Source organism: Agelaius phoeniceus, chromosome 5, assembly GCF_051311805.1.
Source record: "Agelaius phoeniceus isolate bAgePho1 chromosome 5, bAgePho1.hap1, whole genome shotgun sequence".
Classification (NCBI taxonomy): Eukaryota; Metazoa; Chordata; class Aves; order Passeriformes; family Icteridae; genus Agelaius; species Agelaius phoeniceus.
In genome coordinates this window covers 70,946,530-70,964,181 of record NC_135269.1, presented here as the reverse complement: position 1 = coordinate 70,964,181, position 17,652 = coordinate 70,946,530, and the positions used below count along the sequence as shown (strand labels likewise).

The 17,652-nt window shown below is 50.5% G+C and overlaps 1 protein-coding gene across 1 annotated transcript in view; it reads left to right on the top strand.

Annotated features, from left to right (window-relative positions):
• The window catches only part of PLXNA4 (plexin A4), a 510,265-nt gene that overhangs the window by 387,053 nt on the left and 105,560 nt on the right, over positions 1 to 17,652 (top strand). Inside the window, exons 7-9 of the mRNA XM_077179282.1 lie at positions 685 to 838; positions 3,692 to 3,791; positions 6,786 to 6,900. Coding sequence (XP_077035397.1) covers positions 685 to 838; positions 3,692 to 3,791; positions 6,786 to 6,900 — 369 coding nt within the window. The remainder of the gene's footprint in view (positions 1 to 684; positions 839 to 3,691; positions 3,792 to 6,785; positions 6,901 to 17,652) is intronic.

Below are 17,652 nucleotides of genomic sequence, written 5' to 3'. Positions count from 1 at the left end.
GAAACAACCCCATGAGACCAATCCCAGATGCACCTGTTGCATTCCACGGCAGCAGATAACCATTGGTTACATTTTGTTCCTGAGGCCTCTCAGCTTCTCAGGAGGAAAAATCCTGAGGAAAGGATTTTTCATAACAGATGTCTGCGACAGGCTGTAACTAGACTCTCCTCACACAGGAAACTTGGGGACAGAGTGCTCCCCCCTGCTGGTGCTGGCAGAGCAGCCCGTAGAGAGTTAGACTGGAGCGCTCCAGTTTCTCTGGAGTCTGCAGAGTGCCTCTTGTGAGTAGCAGTCACCTTCCTCAGAAACCCTGGGGGCCACCACAGCCCTGGGGGCCACGGCTGGCTCCAAAGACTCCCTGCCTAACCTGACACCTGCATGAGAGACAGCGAGCACTCCCTCCCCTGCACCTCCCAGCCAGCACTGGGACACTGTGCAGCTGTCCCTGCACAGCCACCTGCCACCTGTGCCAGCACCAGCATCTCGTGCCCTCCCCTCCTCACTGGTCCCTCTCCCCAGTCGCTGCTTTCTGCTGAAGGAGGATGCTCTCTCTCTAGCAAGAGGCTCTTTGTCCGACCTCTCCAGTGTAATTCTCTCCTGCTGGCCCAGCTCTGTTGTTTGGCTCAGTGTTCTCTCTTCTCTCTTTTTCTGCTTCTCCTTCTCTCCCTCCATCTTTGCCTGCAGCTGGTCTTGGAGACCTACAACGTCCCCGAGCTGTCTGCAGGAGTCAACTGCACCTTTGAGGACCTCTCAGAGATGGATGGGCTGGTGGTGGGCAGCCAGATCCAGTGCATCTCTCCAGCTGCCAAGGAGGTGCCCCAGATCATCACAGAGAATGGTGAGTACCCCACAGCTCCTCCACCTGCGCCTCTCCCTCCCATCCTCACCCCACACCCTGTGTCTGTCCTTGATACCCTGAGAATCTGACCTAGAACAGAAGTTAGACAGTGTTACAGAATAAAGCAAGGATTTATGGAAAGGATCTCCTCCATGGATGCACCTTGGGCAGCACAAGAGCCCAGCCAGGGCTGCACCCAAGATGAACCAAAATGGTCACAAAATGAACCCAAGATGAACCAAAATGGTGACAAAATGAACCCAAGATGAACCAAAATGGCCCCAAAATGCACCAGCGCTCCCGGGGTCTCTCCCTGGGATCAGTTCTGCTCCATTTGCATCTTGCAGTTCATTGTCCCATTCCAGCTTTAGCCCCTGCACTCCCACCCTGCTTGTTTTTCTCTCTCCAGCCCATGGGGTTTGTGCTCCTGGGCTGAGATTTGGGTCATTTGTCCTTGGTGCCCAGCTAGAGATGGAATTATTTTGTCTCCCTGCTGTGAGGAGACCTCACTAATATGAAGCTCAGACCCACACACTACAGTAGTACAGAATGTGAAAAATATAAAAGCTGAACCCTGAGGCATCATCATCAAAGGAGGATTTGGCTCATGAGAGCCTGAGGAGAGGGCAAGGAAAGCCCTGGGAGCAGGAGGGACTCTGGAGCTGCACATCATGGCAATGTTGTGTGGATGTCAGAGTGTTTCAGAAGTGCCTGCCTTGAGCTGCAGCCCCAGCAGCTGCCTTGAGGTGCTCCTCTGTGTGACACGAGGTGTTTGCAGGCTGCCACCGAGTGGCAGTTGCACGAATCCAGCAGAGACACGACATGGATGTGAACTATTCCCTCTCCTTTTGGCCAGGCTGTAGTTACACACCAGGGGTACAGGCTCTCAACGCATCCCACCCCGTGTAACAGACCGAAATTCCTGCAGAGCTGGACAATCCTGCCTGTAATTTCACCCTGCTCCTCCCAGATTTAAGTCTGTGTGCTCAGCTCTCTGTCTCCATTCCTGGCCTTTGCTGCCTTCAGCTGTTCCAGGTTTGCTTCTGGCTCCTTCTCCCACAGTGGTCCAGCACAGAAAAATGCTTTGTCTCCAAGGGTGCTTCCCCTATCCACAACTTCCTGCACTTTTCCCTTTCCCTTTTCTAACAAACTTTCTGGGTAATTTCAAGAACTCCTGTGGCTCTTTACGGGGCTTATTACAAAAACCTTGACCTTGCTATCACCCCCATGAGACACTGAGAGGATGCTGCCAATTTTTGTCCTTGGCTTCCTGTGAAAATTTGCTGTAAAATTTGCCTCTGGGGCTCCTCAGACCGCAGAAAATGAGGTGACATGAACTGTCACCATCACCTGTGCTCTCCCTGAGCTGCACACAGCTGCTGTGCTCTCTGCTGCAGCCCCAAAACAAGCTCCCAGGAGGTTGTCACCACTCTCAAGTCCCACTGAGTTATCAGTCATGTTTGCTTACCAAGACAGGCACCAGAAATTCTTTCCTTGCCATGGACATCTGTCCCAGGCCAGGCTATCATCAACCAGCAAACAAAAACAGCAGTGAAAGGTGGAGACAGGACAAGAGGGAGAGATTTATCTGCTTTCAGGGCACCTGCAGCTTGTCTCAGCTTCAGAGCTGCTGCTCTGAACCTCTGCAAAAACCAAGTTCTCCCTGCAGTGCCAGAGGCTGGATTTGAACCAAAGGACGTGTGACTATCACACCTGGGGCCATCCAGTCCTCATATCCTGGTTTAAAATACCTGCAAGATGCTGGCAAAGTTGTTAAATATGGCAGAGTAGACGTGCAGCAGGGCCAAGCAAGATGTGTCCAGTGGTGTGTGTGCCCCAAGGTGGGTGAGTGAGCACCAGGTGCTCCTTGTGACCCCTTGTCAAGTTTGCTCTGGCCTCACTGATTAATGAATCTCTCAGGTGAGGAGGAAAATTATGCAATTATAGACTGGTTTGGGTTGGAAGGGCCTAAAAGATGATCTCATTCCAACCACCAGCCATGGGCAGGGACACCTCCCACTGTCCCAGGCTGCTCCAAGCCCTGTCCAGCCTGGCCTTGGGCACTGCCAGGGATCCAGGGGCAGCCACAGCTTCTCTGGGCACCCTGTGCCAGGGCCTCCCCACCCTCACAGGGAAGGATTTCTTTTGTAATATCTCATCTAAATTTGCCCTCTTTCAGTTTGTAGCCATTCCCCTTTGTCCTATCACTCTGTGCCCTTTTACAAATAGCAGGGAAAGGGCCACCCAGGTAAATCTTGAATTAAACCTGGATCACTTCCCAGCTGACTGCCCAGCTTGGAGCAGTGGGAAAAGGGATGGGGAAATGGTGTGGAGGAGCTGGGGTGAAAAGGGAAAGGTGCAGAAATGGGTGGATTCCCCTATAAGTGCAATGGATTTCACATCTCTCACACTGAGATGGGTTCTTTGCAGCCACAGGCAGAGGGGAATGGAGCCTGGGGTGAGTGAACATGGAAGGAATGTCCACATGCCCTTTTTCTCTGGGAATGTTGAGTGAACCAGCAGTATGCACCAACTTTAAGGACAAAATTATATTTTAATGGCCCCCAAATTCCAGGCATCTGCACTCATTCTTTGAGCTTGGTTTTCCAAGCTGTCACTCTCCAGTCCAGACCCTGCTACCAGGCACAATAATTTCCAGTGGCAAAGACACACTGTACCTGTGGGAGAACTGGGCTCTAGAAGGATTTTATAACACTTTTTACATCTCTTTTACATCTGTACTGAGGACAGCCCAGCCAAGGTGCTGTGGGGCAGCTCCAGGCTCAGGCTGGTGGCCTGGCCACCAGGGCTAACAGAGCAGTCACACCCTGATGTGCCTATTTTTCCCTCCAGGTGACCATCACATTGTCCAGCTGCAGCTCAAGTCCAAGGAAACGGGGATGACCTTTGCCAGCACCAGCTTTGTCTTCTACAACTGCAGCGTCCACAACTCGTATGTTCAGTTCCTTTGGCAGCATTTTCTCGTGGGCACGTGTCCCTCGGGAGGATGTTCAAGTGTGGAGGTGACCAGGGGCTGGGGTCACTTGTGTGGTGCCCACAATGGTGGGTCCCTCCTGAGATGACTCAGTGCATAGGGACCACTTTTCCTGCAGGCAGAGCATCGAATTAGGAGCAATTTGCTACAGAATTGAGTCAAAACTGAATTGTGCCCTCAGCACGTGGCCCCCTAATCTTCCTATTGCTCATTTCTCTGTGGATTTTCGGCTCCTCATATGCACCTCCAACCCTCATCCATGCTGCCAGTCCCACCAGTAGCCCACCCCAGATGGTTAACATAGACTTAAACCCTCCCATCTGGAAAAATAAAGCTTATGGTTCCTGCAGGATATGCGCTGAACCCATCTGATTCCCTCAAGACCATGTTACCCATGATGTGAGCGCCTTTCCTGCCTCACATCCCGCTTTTCTCAGATTTTGCTGCCACCCAGGGCTGCTCAGGAGCTGCCCCAGTGGAGCAGACCCACAAATGCCTGCAGAAGATGTCCTTGCAGCAGGCTGCTCCAGCCCTGAGCAAGGCTGAGTGGCTCTGTCCCCACCACTGAGCCGTCACAAGTGCCAAAAGCAGATAATTACTGTGGCTCAGCAATTCGCAAGGAAAGGCAAATCTTATTTCCATGTTCCTGCTGCTTTGACAAACAGTGTCAGAAAGCAAGTGTTGGGGAAGGGGGGGGGAGAGCAGCAGAGATGGTGCTGTTAAATATTTATGGCGTGTTTTGGTTTCTTACTTGACAAACTATAATACGCTATCCATTTTTAATTCGATGTATCAGAGCAAGCACTTGTTACCAATTTGAAGAATAAGTTGCTGTACCAGAGCTGAGAGTGGATTGGGGTTGAGAAAGATTTCACAGAGACAGGAGAGAGGGGGTGTGTCTGCCTGTTGAGCTCACACACAGGAGCTCTGGAGTTTTCCTCTCCTGCCCATTAAAAACCCAGTGGCGTAGAAGGACCAGGAAAATTCACTTCCCTGAAGTCTCCTCAAGGTACCCTCCAGGCACTGCAGCTGCATAGAATCATAACATTGTTAAGGCTGGAAAAGCCCTCTAAAGCTGGGCCCTCTAAAAGCCCAACCTAAAATTGTTGAGGCTGGAAAAGCCCTCATAGAATCATAACATTGTTAAGGTTGGAAAAGCCCTCATAGAATCAGAAAATTGTTAAGGTTGGAAAAGCCCTCTAAGGTTGAGCCCTCTAAAAGCCCAGCCTAAATTTGTTTAGGTTGGAAAAGCCCTCTGAGGTTGGGCCCTCTAAAAGCCCAGCCTAAAATTGTTAAGGTTGGAAAAGCCCTCATAGAATCAGAAAATTGTTATGGTTGGAAAAGGCCTCTAAGATCACCAAGCCCAAGTCAACCAGCACCACCACCATGGTCACCATTTAACCTTGTCCCCGAGTGCTTTTTAACACTTCCAGGGATGGTGACTCCACCACTGCCCTGGGCAGCCTGTGCTGGGCAGCCAGTGCTTTACAACCCTTTCCAAGAAAAAAAATTCCTACTATCCCACCTAAACCTCCCCTGGCACAGCCTGAGGCAGTTTCCTCTCATTTTGGCACTTGTTACCTGAGACAAGAGCCTGGCTGTCCCCTCCTGTCAGGGACTTGTGCAGAGCCACAAGGTCCCCCCTGAGCCTCCTTTTCTCCAGGCTGAGCCCCTTTCCCAGCTCCCAGACCATTCCCCAGCTCTATTTCCTTCCCTGGACACTCTCCAGCCCCTCCAGGTGTTTGTCATGAAGGTCTCCAGAGTGTGAACGACCAGGACTGTGCAGAGAGCTGGGTTTGGTTGCTGCTGAGCAGACATCACATTAAATTTAAAGGGAGGTGAGATGTAGGTCCAGTCAGTGCTGTAACACAGCCAGGGGAGGTGTCTGCAGCTCTGACTCTGCACAGCCCCTGGGCACAGGAGAGCAAAACCTTGTAAGATGAAGGGAATGGATCTTTCCTGCACCCAGAGGAGGTGATGCCCTAAATATGCCCTCTGCTTCTCAGCTACCTGCTCCAGTAGTCTTTACTTCTCCTCTGAGATGAAAAATATGAGTTAATATATTGGCAGGGACCTCATCACCCTGAGCAGAACTCACACCAATAAAGCTGTGGGACCCAGGGGGAGAAAATTCCCTGCTTCATCTTTGGTTTTCTGGCTTTGGTACATCCCAGGTTGTCTCTGGCCTCTGTGTCATGTGTGGGAAAATTAACCAGACTTGATTGCTGTGCTGGTGCCCAGGGCAGTCAAAATACAATAAATATTTATTATTCCTCTAGTTGCAATGATATGAATGCAATCTAAATTATTTAATCCTATCAGACATTTGAGATGCCAGTGGCAACCAGCTCAGGCCAGAGTAAATCCAGCTCTTTGGGTCAGTGCAAAGCCTGTGTCCTCCTGCAAAAGCAATGTTCTCCAGGCTGTGGAGAACATTTCCCATTTTCCTCTGGGAAAGGCTGTCAGTGATGCCTTGGACTACCTGGAACAGAGGCTGGACAGAGCTAGAGAATGAAGTGGGGATTTATTAAAGGCCTTCAACAGATACACCCTGGGCAGTGCAAGAGCCTGGCAGAGGCTACACCAAAGATGGACCCAAGATTCACAACAGTCACGAGTTTTTTGGGCAGATATAGGTTTGGTCCATTTGCATATCAGGGGTTAATTGTCCAATTGCAGCTTCAGGTGATGAAATCACATTCCCCCAGTTTGCCCCTCCCAGTTCAATTTAGTTTGTACTTTTCAGGCCTGAGGCTGTGGGGTGTCCTTGGTTCTCAGGCAGGGCAGAGGGATTGTTCTGTGTGCCCAAACTGTGAAGAGAGCTCACAAACACTGCAGGGAGTTCAGAGCTGCACACTGATGCAGAACAGGAACTGGAAAATGTAAAATCTAAAATTTAAGGCGCCGTAAGGACCCAGCTGGCCAAGTGATTGCTCTCTGTGTCTGTTGCAGGTGCCTGTCGTGTGTGGAGAGCCCCTACCGCTGCCACTGGTGCAAGTACCGGCACGTGTGCACCCACGACCCCAGCTCCTGCTCCTTCCAGGAGGGACGAGTCAAGATGCCCGAGGTAGGCACAGGGAATGTGCCACACATCTGGGATGCTCAGGGCTGGTGTCACCTGCACACAATCCCTGGGTTTGGGAGAGACCTTCAAGGCCATGGAGTCCAGCCCAGCCCCTGGCCCCCAGTGCCACATCCAGGCTTGTCAAACACACCCAGGGATGGGGACTGCACCACCTCCCCGGGCAGCCATTGCAGAACTTGATCCCCCTTGCTGGAAAAGCTTTTTCCTGTAGGGGGATACAGCATGGGTAAATGAAGGTGGTATAGAATGTATTCTTATCCCCTAAAGAGTTGCAGCTGAACCAATTACTAAAGATCAGGAGCAGGCCTGATGTTAACAGGCCACAGCTGTAGCCAATAAGATCAGTGGTGTAAAAGAGTGGATTGGTGGGAACTGGAGTCACTTGGCTGCTGTGAGGAGAGGAAGAGTCAGTGCCTAGAGGAGCTGCCTACAAGAACCATCAAGGAGGTACAAAACTGTGGCAATATGGAACCCTTGCAATGTAATGACAATAGAGCTCTTGCACTATAATGACAACATTTTCCTGCTCTCCAGCCTGAATTTCCCTTGGCACAGCTCGAGGCTGTGTGCTCTGGCTGTGTCAGTGCTGCTGGAGAAAGAGCCCAAGGGCAGCTGAGCCCAGGCACCTTTCAGGAGCTGCAGAGAGCGATGGGGGCAGCCCTGAGTCTCCTTTGCTGCAGGCTGAGCACCCCCAGCTCCCTCAGGGGCTCCTCTCAGGCTTTGTGTTCCCAGCCCCTCTCCAGCCTCGCTGCCCCTCTGGCCCCGCTCAGTGTCCCCAGGCCCTTCCCAGGCTGAGGGGCCAGAGCTGGGCACAGCCCTGGAGCTGAGCCCTCCCCGTGCCCAGGGCAGGGCACAGTGACCTCCCTGCTGTGCTGCCCCTCATCCCTGACACTGCCAGGGCACAGTGACCTCCCTGCTGTGCTGCCCTCATCCCTGACACTGCCAGGGCACAGTGACCTCCCTGCTGTGCTGCCCCTCACTCCTGACACTGCCAGGGCACAGTGACCTCCCTGCTGTGCTGCCCTCATCCCTGACACTGCCAGGGCACAGTGACCTCCCTGCTGTGCTGCCCTCACTGCTGACACTGCCAGGGCACAGTGACCTCCCTGCTGTGCTGCCCCTCACTGCTGACACTGCCAGGGCACAGTGACCTCCCTGCTGTGCTGCCCTCACTGCTGACACTGCCAGGGCACAGTGACCTCCCTGCTGTGCTGCCCCTCATTCCTGACACTGCCAGGGCACAGTGACCTCCCTGCTGTGCTGCCCTCACTGCTGACACTGCCAGGGCACAGTGACCTCCCTGCTGTGCTGCCCTCATTCCTGACACTGCCAGGGCACAGTGACCTCCCTGCTGTGCTGCCCTCACTGCTGACACTGCCAGGGCACAGTGACCTCCCTGCTGTGCTGCCCTCACTGCTGACACTGCCAGGGCACAGTGACCTCCCTGCTGTGCTGCCCCTCACTGCTGACACTGCCAGGGCACAGTGACCTCCCTGCTCCTGCTGACTTTGTCAGTCCACAAAGCCTTCTCCACCTCCAGTCCCACCCTTTCCCTCCTCTGCTCTCCCCTCTGCTCTGCCAGACCTCAGGGACCTGATCCCTCCCTCCTGCACACCACAGGCAGTGTAGTGTGGGAAATGGATTTGTAGAAAATTCTCAAAGCCTGACAGAAGGCTGGAATGGGACAGACATTGCTGAGAGAGAAATGGAACTGGAGATGTTCCAAAGGGTGGCCTTACAAAGAAGAGTGGAACTTTGGAGAAATAGAACTGTGAAAGATGCTTTGCAGTGGGATGCACCAGAGGTAATTTTAGATGGTTGGCTTTGAGGCATTTACAGCATGGTGTGGCTAAAGCTGTAGAAGTGGCAAGAAACACTTATAATGTCTTGTAATTAAGAAATAGTTGGCTTCTGATTGTGATGGGGTGAATTATAACATCTGTATTGCCTTACTCTTCACCTGAGACTGAAAATGGAATAAAAGTTTTTAAAATGCCTCTCAGCTGCCCCATATCTGGGTCAGAAAAGGGCAAAATCCAACAGTGTGTGACCTTGGAAACTCATCACAAACTCCTGGTACCAAAGGTCTGGGAGGGATGGCAAACACTGGTTGTGCCTCTCCTCCAGGAGAGAAGGAGGTGACCAACCCGAGGCTGCTGAGACCTGGGGAGGATTTAGGGCTTTGGCCATGGGGTCAGTAGATTGCAGCTGTGTTTGGAACACCACTGGGGCTTTGTGGGTTTGGTGCCTAATGGCAGAGGCATCCAGCTGCCCCCAGATTGCCACTGACTGAGCTGAACTGCAGCTTGGGTGTTAACACAGAGCTGCAAATGCTGCCTGGCTGGTGTTGTAAGCAAGGAGCCCTTGCAGGCAAGGAGAATACAAATTGGAAGCCACTTAATTCCTTCCTGGTGCCACATGTAGTGTCTGTGACATTGCCATTCCCTCCCACCCCTTCTGTAAATGCTGGTGGAGCTGTCACATTTGTGCTGGTTGAGATGTCCTGCATCAGATGTCCTGACCTGCTCTGGCACTGGGAAAAGCCATAAATACTGATGAGTTCTCCATCTAGCAGGATTCAGGATTTTCTGTAGAACTACTGGAAAATGTGCTGAGGAGCTGGAGGGTTTGATGCCCTGAGCTTGGTGGTGGAGAGGTGAGGAAAGGCAGCCCAGGGTTATTCCAAAATTTGGGTTATTCCAAAGCCTTGTCACACTTTGGCCAGTCCTGCTGGCCACAGGTTTCTGTCCCATCCACTCCAGGCCCTGTGGGAACCTCATTTTCTTGCTGAGGGGAATGTTCTGGGTCACTTTGTCTCAGTTTCCCACTGTGCAATATCACAACCACCACCACCACCCCTGCTCTCCTCTGCTGTGCTTCAAGCACAGGACTCACCCTCCCAGCTCTCCTCCCCTCCAGTCCCCTGCCCAAAGGGAGATGCCCACGAACCTCAGTGGATCTCCTGATCCACCAGAAAGGAAATCATGAGAGTTATCCCAGTTTCTTAGGGAAGGGACGGGGGGGATGGCACAGCCACTGCTCTTTGCTTTGTCCTCTCCAAGGTGTTTTTCTGCAGAACTTGGGAGAGGGAGGAATTCATCAAACTCTGCCTGGTTTTTAGCTTCATCACCTCTCTTCCAGTTCTGTTTCTGAAAGATGTCCTCTTCAGGAGGCAGCTCCATTCTGGGGGGCTTTGTCAGCAGAGTTTGCTTTTCCTCTCTTCTGCCCCCTTTAACAGAGAATTCCCTGCTAAGCTTTGTGTATTCCCTTTCTGATCTTGTAAAAGTGAGATTTTCATGGCAGCAGGAAGAGGCACAGACCTGACCTTGGAAAGCCACAACTGATCTACAAGGCAATGACAGCATCATGGATGTTTCACTGTGTATGGGGGCTGCAGCATTTTTTTTGCTTTCTCTGGGCACAAATGGGACCTCATTCCCCTGGGATACAACATTTGGAATAATCTGCTAAACTCAGGAGCTGGTTTTGCTGTCTGCTCCACAGAGGAAGCAATGGAATGACAAAATCTGCAAGGATAAAGGCCTGGCAACTCCCAGAACTTTCAGAGCTTGCTGTGTGCCTGGCAGTGTGAGAAACACCCTTCAGCTTCAGGCTCCTTCTCATTCCCTCTGTGTGTTTGTGGCTCTCAAGGGCTGGGGAAGGATGGCATCACAAATGCCCTCTGACAAACAGATTTGCAATCACTCTGTGGCCAGAAAGGTTGGGTTTTTTTGTTTTTTCTTCTTTTTTTTGTCAAATGGCACTTTGAAGGAATGTCTATCTCCCACGCTTCTCCTCAAAGCCATCTTCTCACTGACTCACTGATCTCACTGAAACTTCCTCTGCCTACTTTTCACTGTCACCTGCAATTCTATCATTTTCTGTCCTGTGCACTTGAGTGGGTTCTCTGAACAACAGAAACCATTCAGAACCCTGGAGAAGTCCAGCCTGGCTCCTCATTGCCAGCCCAGACTGTGACAGTGTTCACAGGGGTCCCAGGATGAGGGAAGAGATGAGGATCTGACTCCATGTTTCAGAAGGCTGATTTATTATTTTATGATTTATATTTAAACTATACTAAAAGAATAGAAGAAAGGATTTCATCAGAAGGCTGGCTAAGAATAGAAAAAGAAAGAATGATAACAAAGGTTTGTGGCTTGGCTCTCTGTCCAAGCCAGCTGGGCTGTGATTGGCCATTAATTAGAAACAACCACATGAGCCCAATCCCAGATGCACCTGTTGCATTCCACAGCAGCAGATAACCATTGGTTACATTTTGTTCCTGAGGCCTCTCAGCTTCTCAGGAGGAAAAATCCTAAGGAAAGGATTTTTCATAAAAGATGTCTGTGACACCCAGACCTTCCCCTGGTTCCTGGTGATGCAACGTGACTCACATGTTTGACAGGACCCAGGTCTGTTCCCATCTTCAGCAGAGCTCAAAGTCACCCTCACTATAATAGTGGCTCCATTTTCACTGGCCTCTCACATCCATTCTCCTTTCAATCCTTTCCTCTACCAGCATTTGGAGCCCTGGAGGATGAGGAGAGGGAAGGCTTTGCCACCACCCAGGCATGAGTACCTGCTAAGTAAAACTTACTGGGAAGCATGGGGTGGCTGCACCATCCCATCTGCTGTCTCTCCATGAGTTTGCTGAGCAGATTAACTCAGGCATCTTCCCAAAGCAAATATTGGTGTTACTCTGTCACATGGACCCATGCCAGAAACTCCTTCCCTCTGGAGCCATCCCTGCTGGCACACCAAGCCTTCACCCTCCCCATCACCGTGGCCTTCAGCTTCTCTTGCTATGCCCACCCTCAGGTGATTTTTTACTCCCTCTGTTTTCCTGTACAACATCTTGCCATCCTGTGGGAAGAGGCTTCCCACTCTCCAGATGGTCTGGGTTGCAAATGGGCTCATTTGGGCTGGCACCCCTCAACCCTGGGCCAGTCTGGAGCGCTCTCAAAAGAAGGTTGTGCCCTTGTGTCCTCCTGATTCCATCATTTCCTTCAGATGCCTCACAAATTTCTGGGCTCAGCCTTTCATCTAGGCCTCATTTATGTTCTCTGAGAGGATCTTGGGGTTTTTGTATTTGTATTGTATTTCCTTGTAGTATGAGCTGCTGGTTGGTGCAGGATGCTGAATGGATGTGAGAGTGATCCAGAGGGACAGCAGAAAGGCTTTGGCAGTGACCCACATTGTCCAGAAAATGCTGTAACCTGCCACCCAAGGGCAGCCTTTGAATTGTCTTGTGGATAGCTGGGATCAGCCAGCCCCAGGCTGGGAATGGCAAAACAACCAGAGAAGGAGAAAGGACAGAAAATGTCTGTTCCCTCACCATCACCTCTGAGATATGACTTTCTTACTTGTCAGGTGAATCAGTTCTGTCTGTAACAGATCTGGATCAGCCACTCTGGGAGCTTTGGGAAAGCCCAGGTTTGCTCCAGTGAAGAGCTCCAGCTTAGTCATAAAGCAGGAGTATTTATGATTATGGCACTGATCTTAATCACAGAGGGTTCATGATGTCCCCAGATGATTTGTAGAAGAAATACTTCACCTTGGCGTGTAATTTCCCTTTACAGCAGGGTTTTGAAAGCCTGGCCCACTCACTTGAAATATACTGGGTGACTTCTTGCTTTAGAAAGGGGAGCTGATATTATTGTTACTGAGGCAGGAAGGGAAAGCAGGAAGGAAAAAAGGACATTTTAATACTGGAGTGGATTGTTGCTGCTGCTGTTGTTGTTTTTCCCAAAGAGCTGATGGCAAAAGTAGAGAGAATTAGTCTCAGAGATAAGTGGGAGGGGACTTCTTGGGGTTTTATTTTGTTGTCCTGTCTCTGCTTTTGACATCTGCTGCTGACCAGAGCTGAAGTCAGAGTGCAGGCTCAGAGTCTGAGCACAAACCATTGCAGATTCCCACTCTGAAATCAACCCTTGCCTGACACAATCCCCAAGCAAGAGACCTCAGCCACTTCCTTCTGTAAATGGGCAAGACAGTCAACAAGAACTGGGAGGAAACTGAGGCAAGAGGGGTAAAACAATGGATTTGAGGATATCCAGTGTGCCAGGGGCTGTAGAAACCACACCTGTCTCCTGACATCAATTACCCAATGCTGATTGCATCATCTGTCTTGTCTCCATTCAGATCTGCTCTGATCCAGGGAGAAGTTTTCATGTCAATGTTTCTGTACAAGGAAGGGATGCTGGGATAGCCTGCTTGAGTTGATGGGATAAAGGAATAAATCTTTTATTTGTGCCTTTTTCTCTGAGATGAGCATTATCTTGTTCCAGGCCTTGCAAGGATTTTAGCTTTGTGTAGGGAAAAAAAGAAGGGGAAAAATGGCACAAGCCAAAAGCAAGCCTAGATAACAAATCTGTTATTCACCAGGTTTAACAGATACATAATAATTTAATTACCTTGAAGGAGGTTTTCATCTTTCCCTGCTCAGCCGACATGTGCGTGTGTTTTTCTTTCTCCCCCAAACAAGCCTTTCATTAAAAGGATTTTCATCTGCTGCCTAAAAAGGGGAGAGAAGAAAAGATCCCTCACTGAGGTGTTTTATGTGGAGTTGTACGTGCTAATGACAGCAAAGCCCATATAAAAGGAACAACTGCTTCAAATATTCATTTGTCAGGAGTGATGGGGAGCCCTGTGAGCTGCGTGCTGGAGAGCAGCTGCTGAGGAGCAGAGCATGGCTTTTGCTCCTGCCTTGGGCCAAATCAAGAGCTGTCCTGGTGGCCTCCATCACCACTGCACTGATTTGGCTCTGCCTGGCTGCTGGTCCTTCTTGGGAAGGTGTTTGTTGGGAAATGGAGTGGAAGGAAGGGGGGGAAAAAGCAGGTGGAGGGTGATGATACCTGAACTGACAGGAATTTGAGGAACACAAGAGGAATTTGGATAATGTTGTTAGTAACAGGCTCTAAATTTTTGTTAGTTCTGAAAGTGGTCAGGAAGTTGGGTAGGATGGTGGTTGTAGGTCCCTTTGAACTGAAAATACAATATTTTATTCTACTCTGCTCTATTAGGGAAAATTATTCCATTCCATTCCTGTCCCATCCCATCCCAATTTATTTGTTTAATGTCCATGTCTCCTCATTGTGGACTTTGCAATAAACTCAGCAGTGCCTCCCCCATCCTGCTGCTCTGTCTCAGGCTCAGAGGGGACTTTGCCCCAAGGTCTCCAAAACCCAGACATGTTTCCAGGCCCTCCAAATGTCCTGTTCTGTCCTCTTTGTCAGGTGCAGAAGGAAGTCACAGCACCCACCTGCTCCCAAAATGCACCCCAGTGAACTGGGTGGCTGCACTGGGGAGGGGACAGAGGACCATTGGGGGAGCATGGCCAACTCCTTGCTCTCTTGCATCAAAAACCCTTCTGGTGATGCATCTTCAGCTGTTGCTGTGGCAACTGCTCGGTTTTCATCCCTCTCCTCTTTCCAGCTTCACTTAACCCATCTAGAGAGGCGACTGCTGGAAGCCTCAGCCCGGGGAGAGGAGAAAACCCATCCCTGCTCAAATGAATGCACCTCTCCTTTCTCGGGGGCTGCAGTGACAGCTCCAGCCAGGCCAATCCCAGAGCTCCAAACCCTTTCCTGGCTTGTCAATTATCCCTTCACTTCTCCTGGCACCTGTCTGTCATTAAGGGGAGGGTGTGAGGTGGAGTTTCTATGGCAACTGCAGGCAGCTTGCTGGGCAAGGCAGGGGTGATGCCTTGTGCAGGCTGAGCTAGGACAGAGGCTGGGCAGAGTTCCAGAATAAAGCAGGGATTCATTCCAAGGATCTCCTCCATGGATGCACCTTGGGCAGCACCAGAGCCCAGCCAGGGCTGCACCCAAGATGAACCAAAATGGCCCCAAAATGCACCAGCGCTCCCGGGGTCTCTCCCTGGGATCAGTTCTGCTCCATTTGCATCTTGCAGTTCATTGTCCCATCCCAGCTTTAGCCCCTGCAGTCCCACCCTGCTTGTTTTTCTCTCTCCAGCCCACGGGGTTTGTGCTCTGGGCTGAGATTTGGGTCATTTGTCCTTGGTGCCCAGCTGGAGCAGGAATTGTTTTGTCTCCCTGCTCTGTGCACAGAGCTCACCATCCCATAATATGGAGCCCAGACCCACACACTAAATCAACTCAGAATGGGAAAAATATATGCAAAATAATATAAAAGGCATCTAAAATATGCCTTTTTTATACCTTTTATATGCCTCAGGTATATTATTTTATACCTGAGACATCAGGGGCACTGGCAGCCACCCCATGCAGGTAGGATCTGCACACATTTCGTGGCACCTGCAGCACAGGGGGTTGGTGTTTAGCATCTGTTTCACTCCTAGGAGGGTTTCCAAGCACGTGTGATAGAGCTTGGTCTGCTCTGCATCATCTCCAGGGAAGGCAGGGGTAATCCAGGAGGAGGCTGCAGCTGGTGGTTTGGATCCAGCTGTGCCTTGGGTCTCCTGGTGGTTTGGCATTTCAGGCTGTGGCATTTCAGCCCCCATCCATCATTACAGCACTTTCCCAGAAAAGGAGATGTGTCCTGTAGTGGGTACATCCTCTTCAGATGGGGTGCTTCACATAATGATGAGAGGAAATTAAACACAGAAAATTGAGGCTGGGCAAAAAGCTCCCCTTGTTCAGGGAGCCTTGTTAGAGCATGAAAATGCTGCTCACAACCAGCGTCAGAGCCACAGGTTTGATTTCAGCAGATGAGAGTTGTATTTCTGACTCTGAGTTGGCTTGGACATGTTCACCTTTCCATGCCCCTGGTTCCCTCACACCTTCTGATTTGGGTAAGCACTTCCAGTTAATGGGTGCTTGTACCATCCTTAGTTCCTGGAGCTGTGATCTCACAGTGGGGGCTGCTCATGAGAAGCCTTTGAACACGTACAAACCAATTAGATAATTTGCTGTTGTTTGCCAGTCACGATGACTTGCACTGAGGTGAAGAAGAAGGAAAGTGTGAAGAGGCTTCTTCTGTTATTTTTGGGTATCTTTTGCCATCTCTGAGCTTTTCTGCCCTGCAGTCATCCAGCTGGCAGGGGAAAAAGCTGGTAACTTGTTCCATTTCTGCAGTAACTTTCAGCAGAGTTTGAGATGCATTCATTCTTAGAATCATAGACCAGTTTGGGTTGGAAAGGACCTTAAAGATCATCAAGTTCCAGCCCCCTGCCATGGGCAGGGACATCTCCCACTATACCAGGGTGCTCCAAGCCCCAGTGTCCAGCCTGGCCTTGGACACTTCCAGGGATGCAGGGGCAGCCACAGCTGCTCTGGGCACCCTGTGCCAGGGCCTCCCCACACACAGAATAAATAATTTCTTCTTAATATATATCTCATCTGTCTAATATCTAATCTATTTCTGATCATTACGGTGGTGAATCTTCAGGAAATCTGCCCTGATGCACAACAGCTCCATCCTTTCTCCTCTCATTGAGATGTCCAACCAAACCACCACAGGATCTGAGAAATGATGGAAAGGGTTTTTCTGAGAGCAGTACATCCTACCTTAATGCACATCTTGTTTTCTTAGAGCTCAGCCTCACCTTGTGAGTGACTAATCAAGGACCTGCTCGTGTGATTTCGAGGAGCGGCTCAGGGTTGGAATGAGAGATACAAGAAACATCTGACACTCAGCACTGCGTCCCTGCTGTTTTTCATAACAGTTGGGATGCTCATCTTTGTCATGCAGGATTATCTATCCCACAGGACAGAGTGATCTCAGAATGCAGCAGGCTAATGTTCATCTGTCCCTGCCAACACAGCATCCTTGACAAAACACCGGGAAGCGCTTATGTTGTTTTGAAAGCCCAGCTCAGTGCAGTGCTATTGTAATGCCTCAAGTGGCTACAGGGTTTTCTGGCTCTCTGGATATCTGTCAGGACTGCTGGGATCCCTGTGGCACCCTGCAGTCTGAGGGAGGAAGGACAATTCCCCATTCAGACAGTCCATGGTGATGTCTTGGCTTGGAAGAATTTGCTTTTCTCCATTGTAGCATCAGCCGCATTCACTGCTTTGGGGGCTGGCCAAGGAGAAACATTCTCAGGATGTTGAGGCTGCAGATAAGAGGTGAGGCTGGAATGTGTGTCCTGCCTCTCTTGGGGCACCTCCAGGAGCCCAGGCCCTCCTTCCCTGCCTACTCTTTGAGCACAAGTCCATTTGCTTTGGCTTGGGTGTTATCTCATGCTGCCGTGGGTCTCAGGGAGGGAGAGGATGATAAGAGCTGTGATATCATGGTCCTGACCTTCCCATTGTGGAAGACAAGCTGTGATGATTCCCTGGGCTTCTGTCCTGGTTTCTAAAGGAAGTGACCTCTGTGCAACCTCCAGCCCATCTGTTCCTCTGTCTCCTCCATCCACTGCCAAACTCACTGACCATTCTGGGCCTCGTTGGGCCAAAGACTGGAGCCCCCAAAGTTCCAGAAAGTCTGGAGTTCTCAGGTTCCTACTGGCTGTAAAAATGCACAGCTTTAGAGGAGAAATTGGCTTTCAGTCCTCTTAGGAAGAAAGCACTACAGCTCAGGCTGAATCCTTGTTAGACCCCAGAAGTCCCCACGGGAGAGTGTTGTCATGGGAATGCCTCCCACTTCTGAGGAATTCTTAGTTGGATAATGTCCCTTATGTGTGCCAAACCCATTTCTTGGCACTGGTTAATAATGAACTTCGTTGAGGAGTGACAGGTCAATGTCATTATTGTGGAATCAGAGTGATTTGGGTTGGAAGGGACCTTAAACATCATCCAATTCCAACCCCTC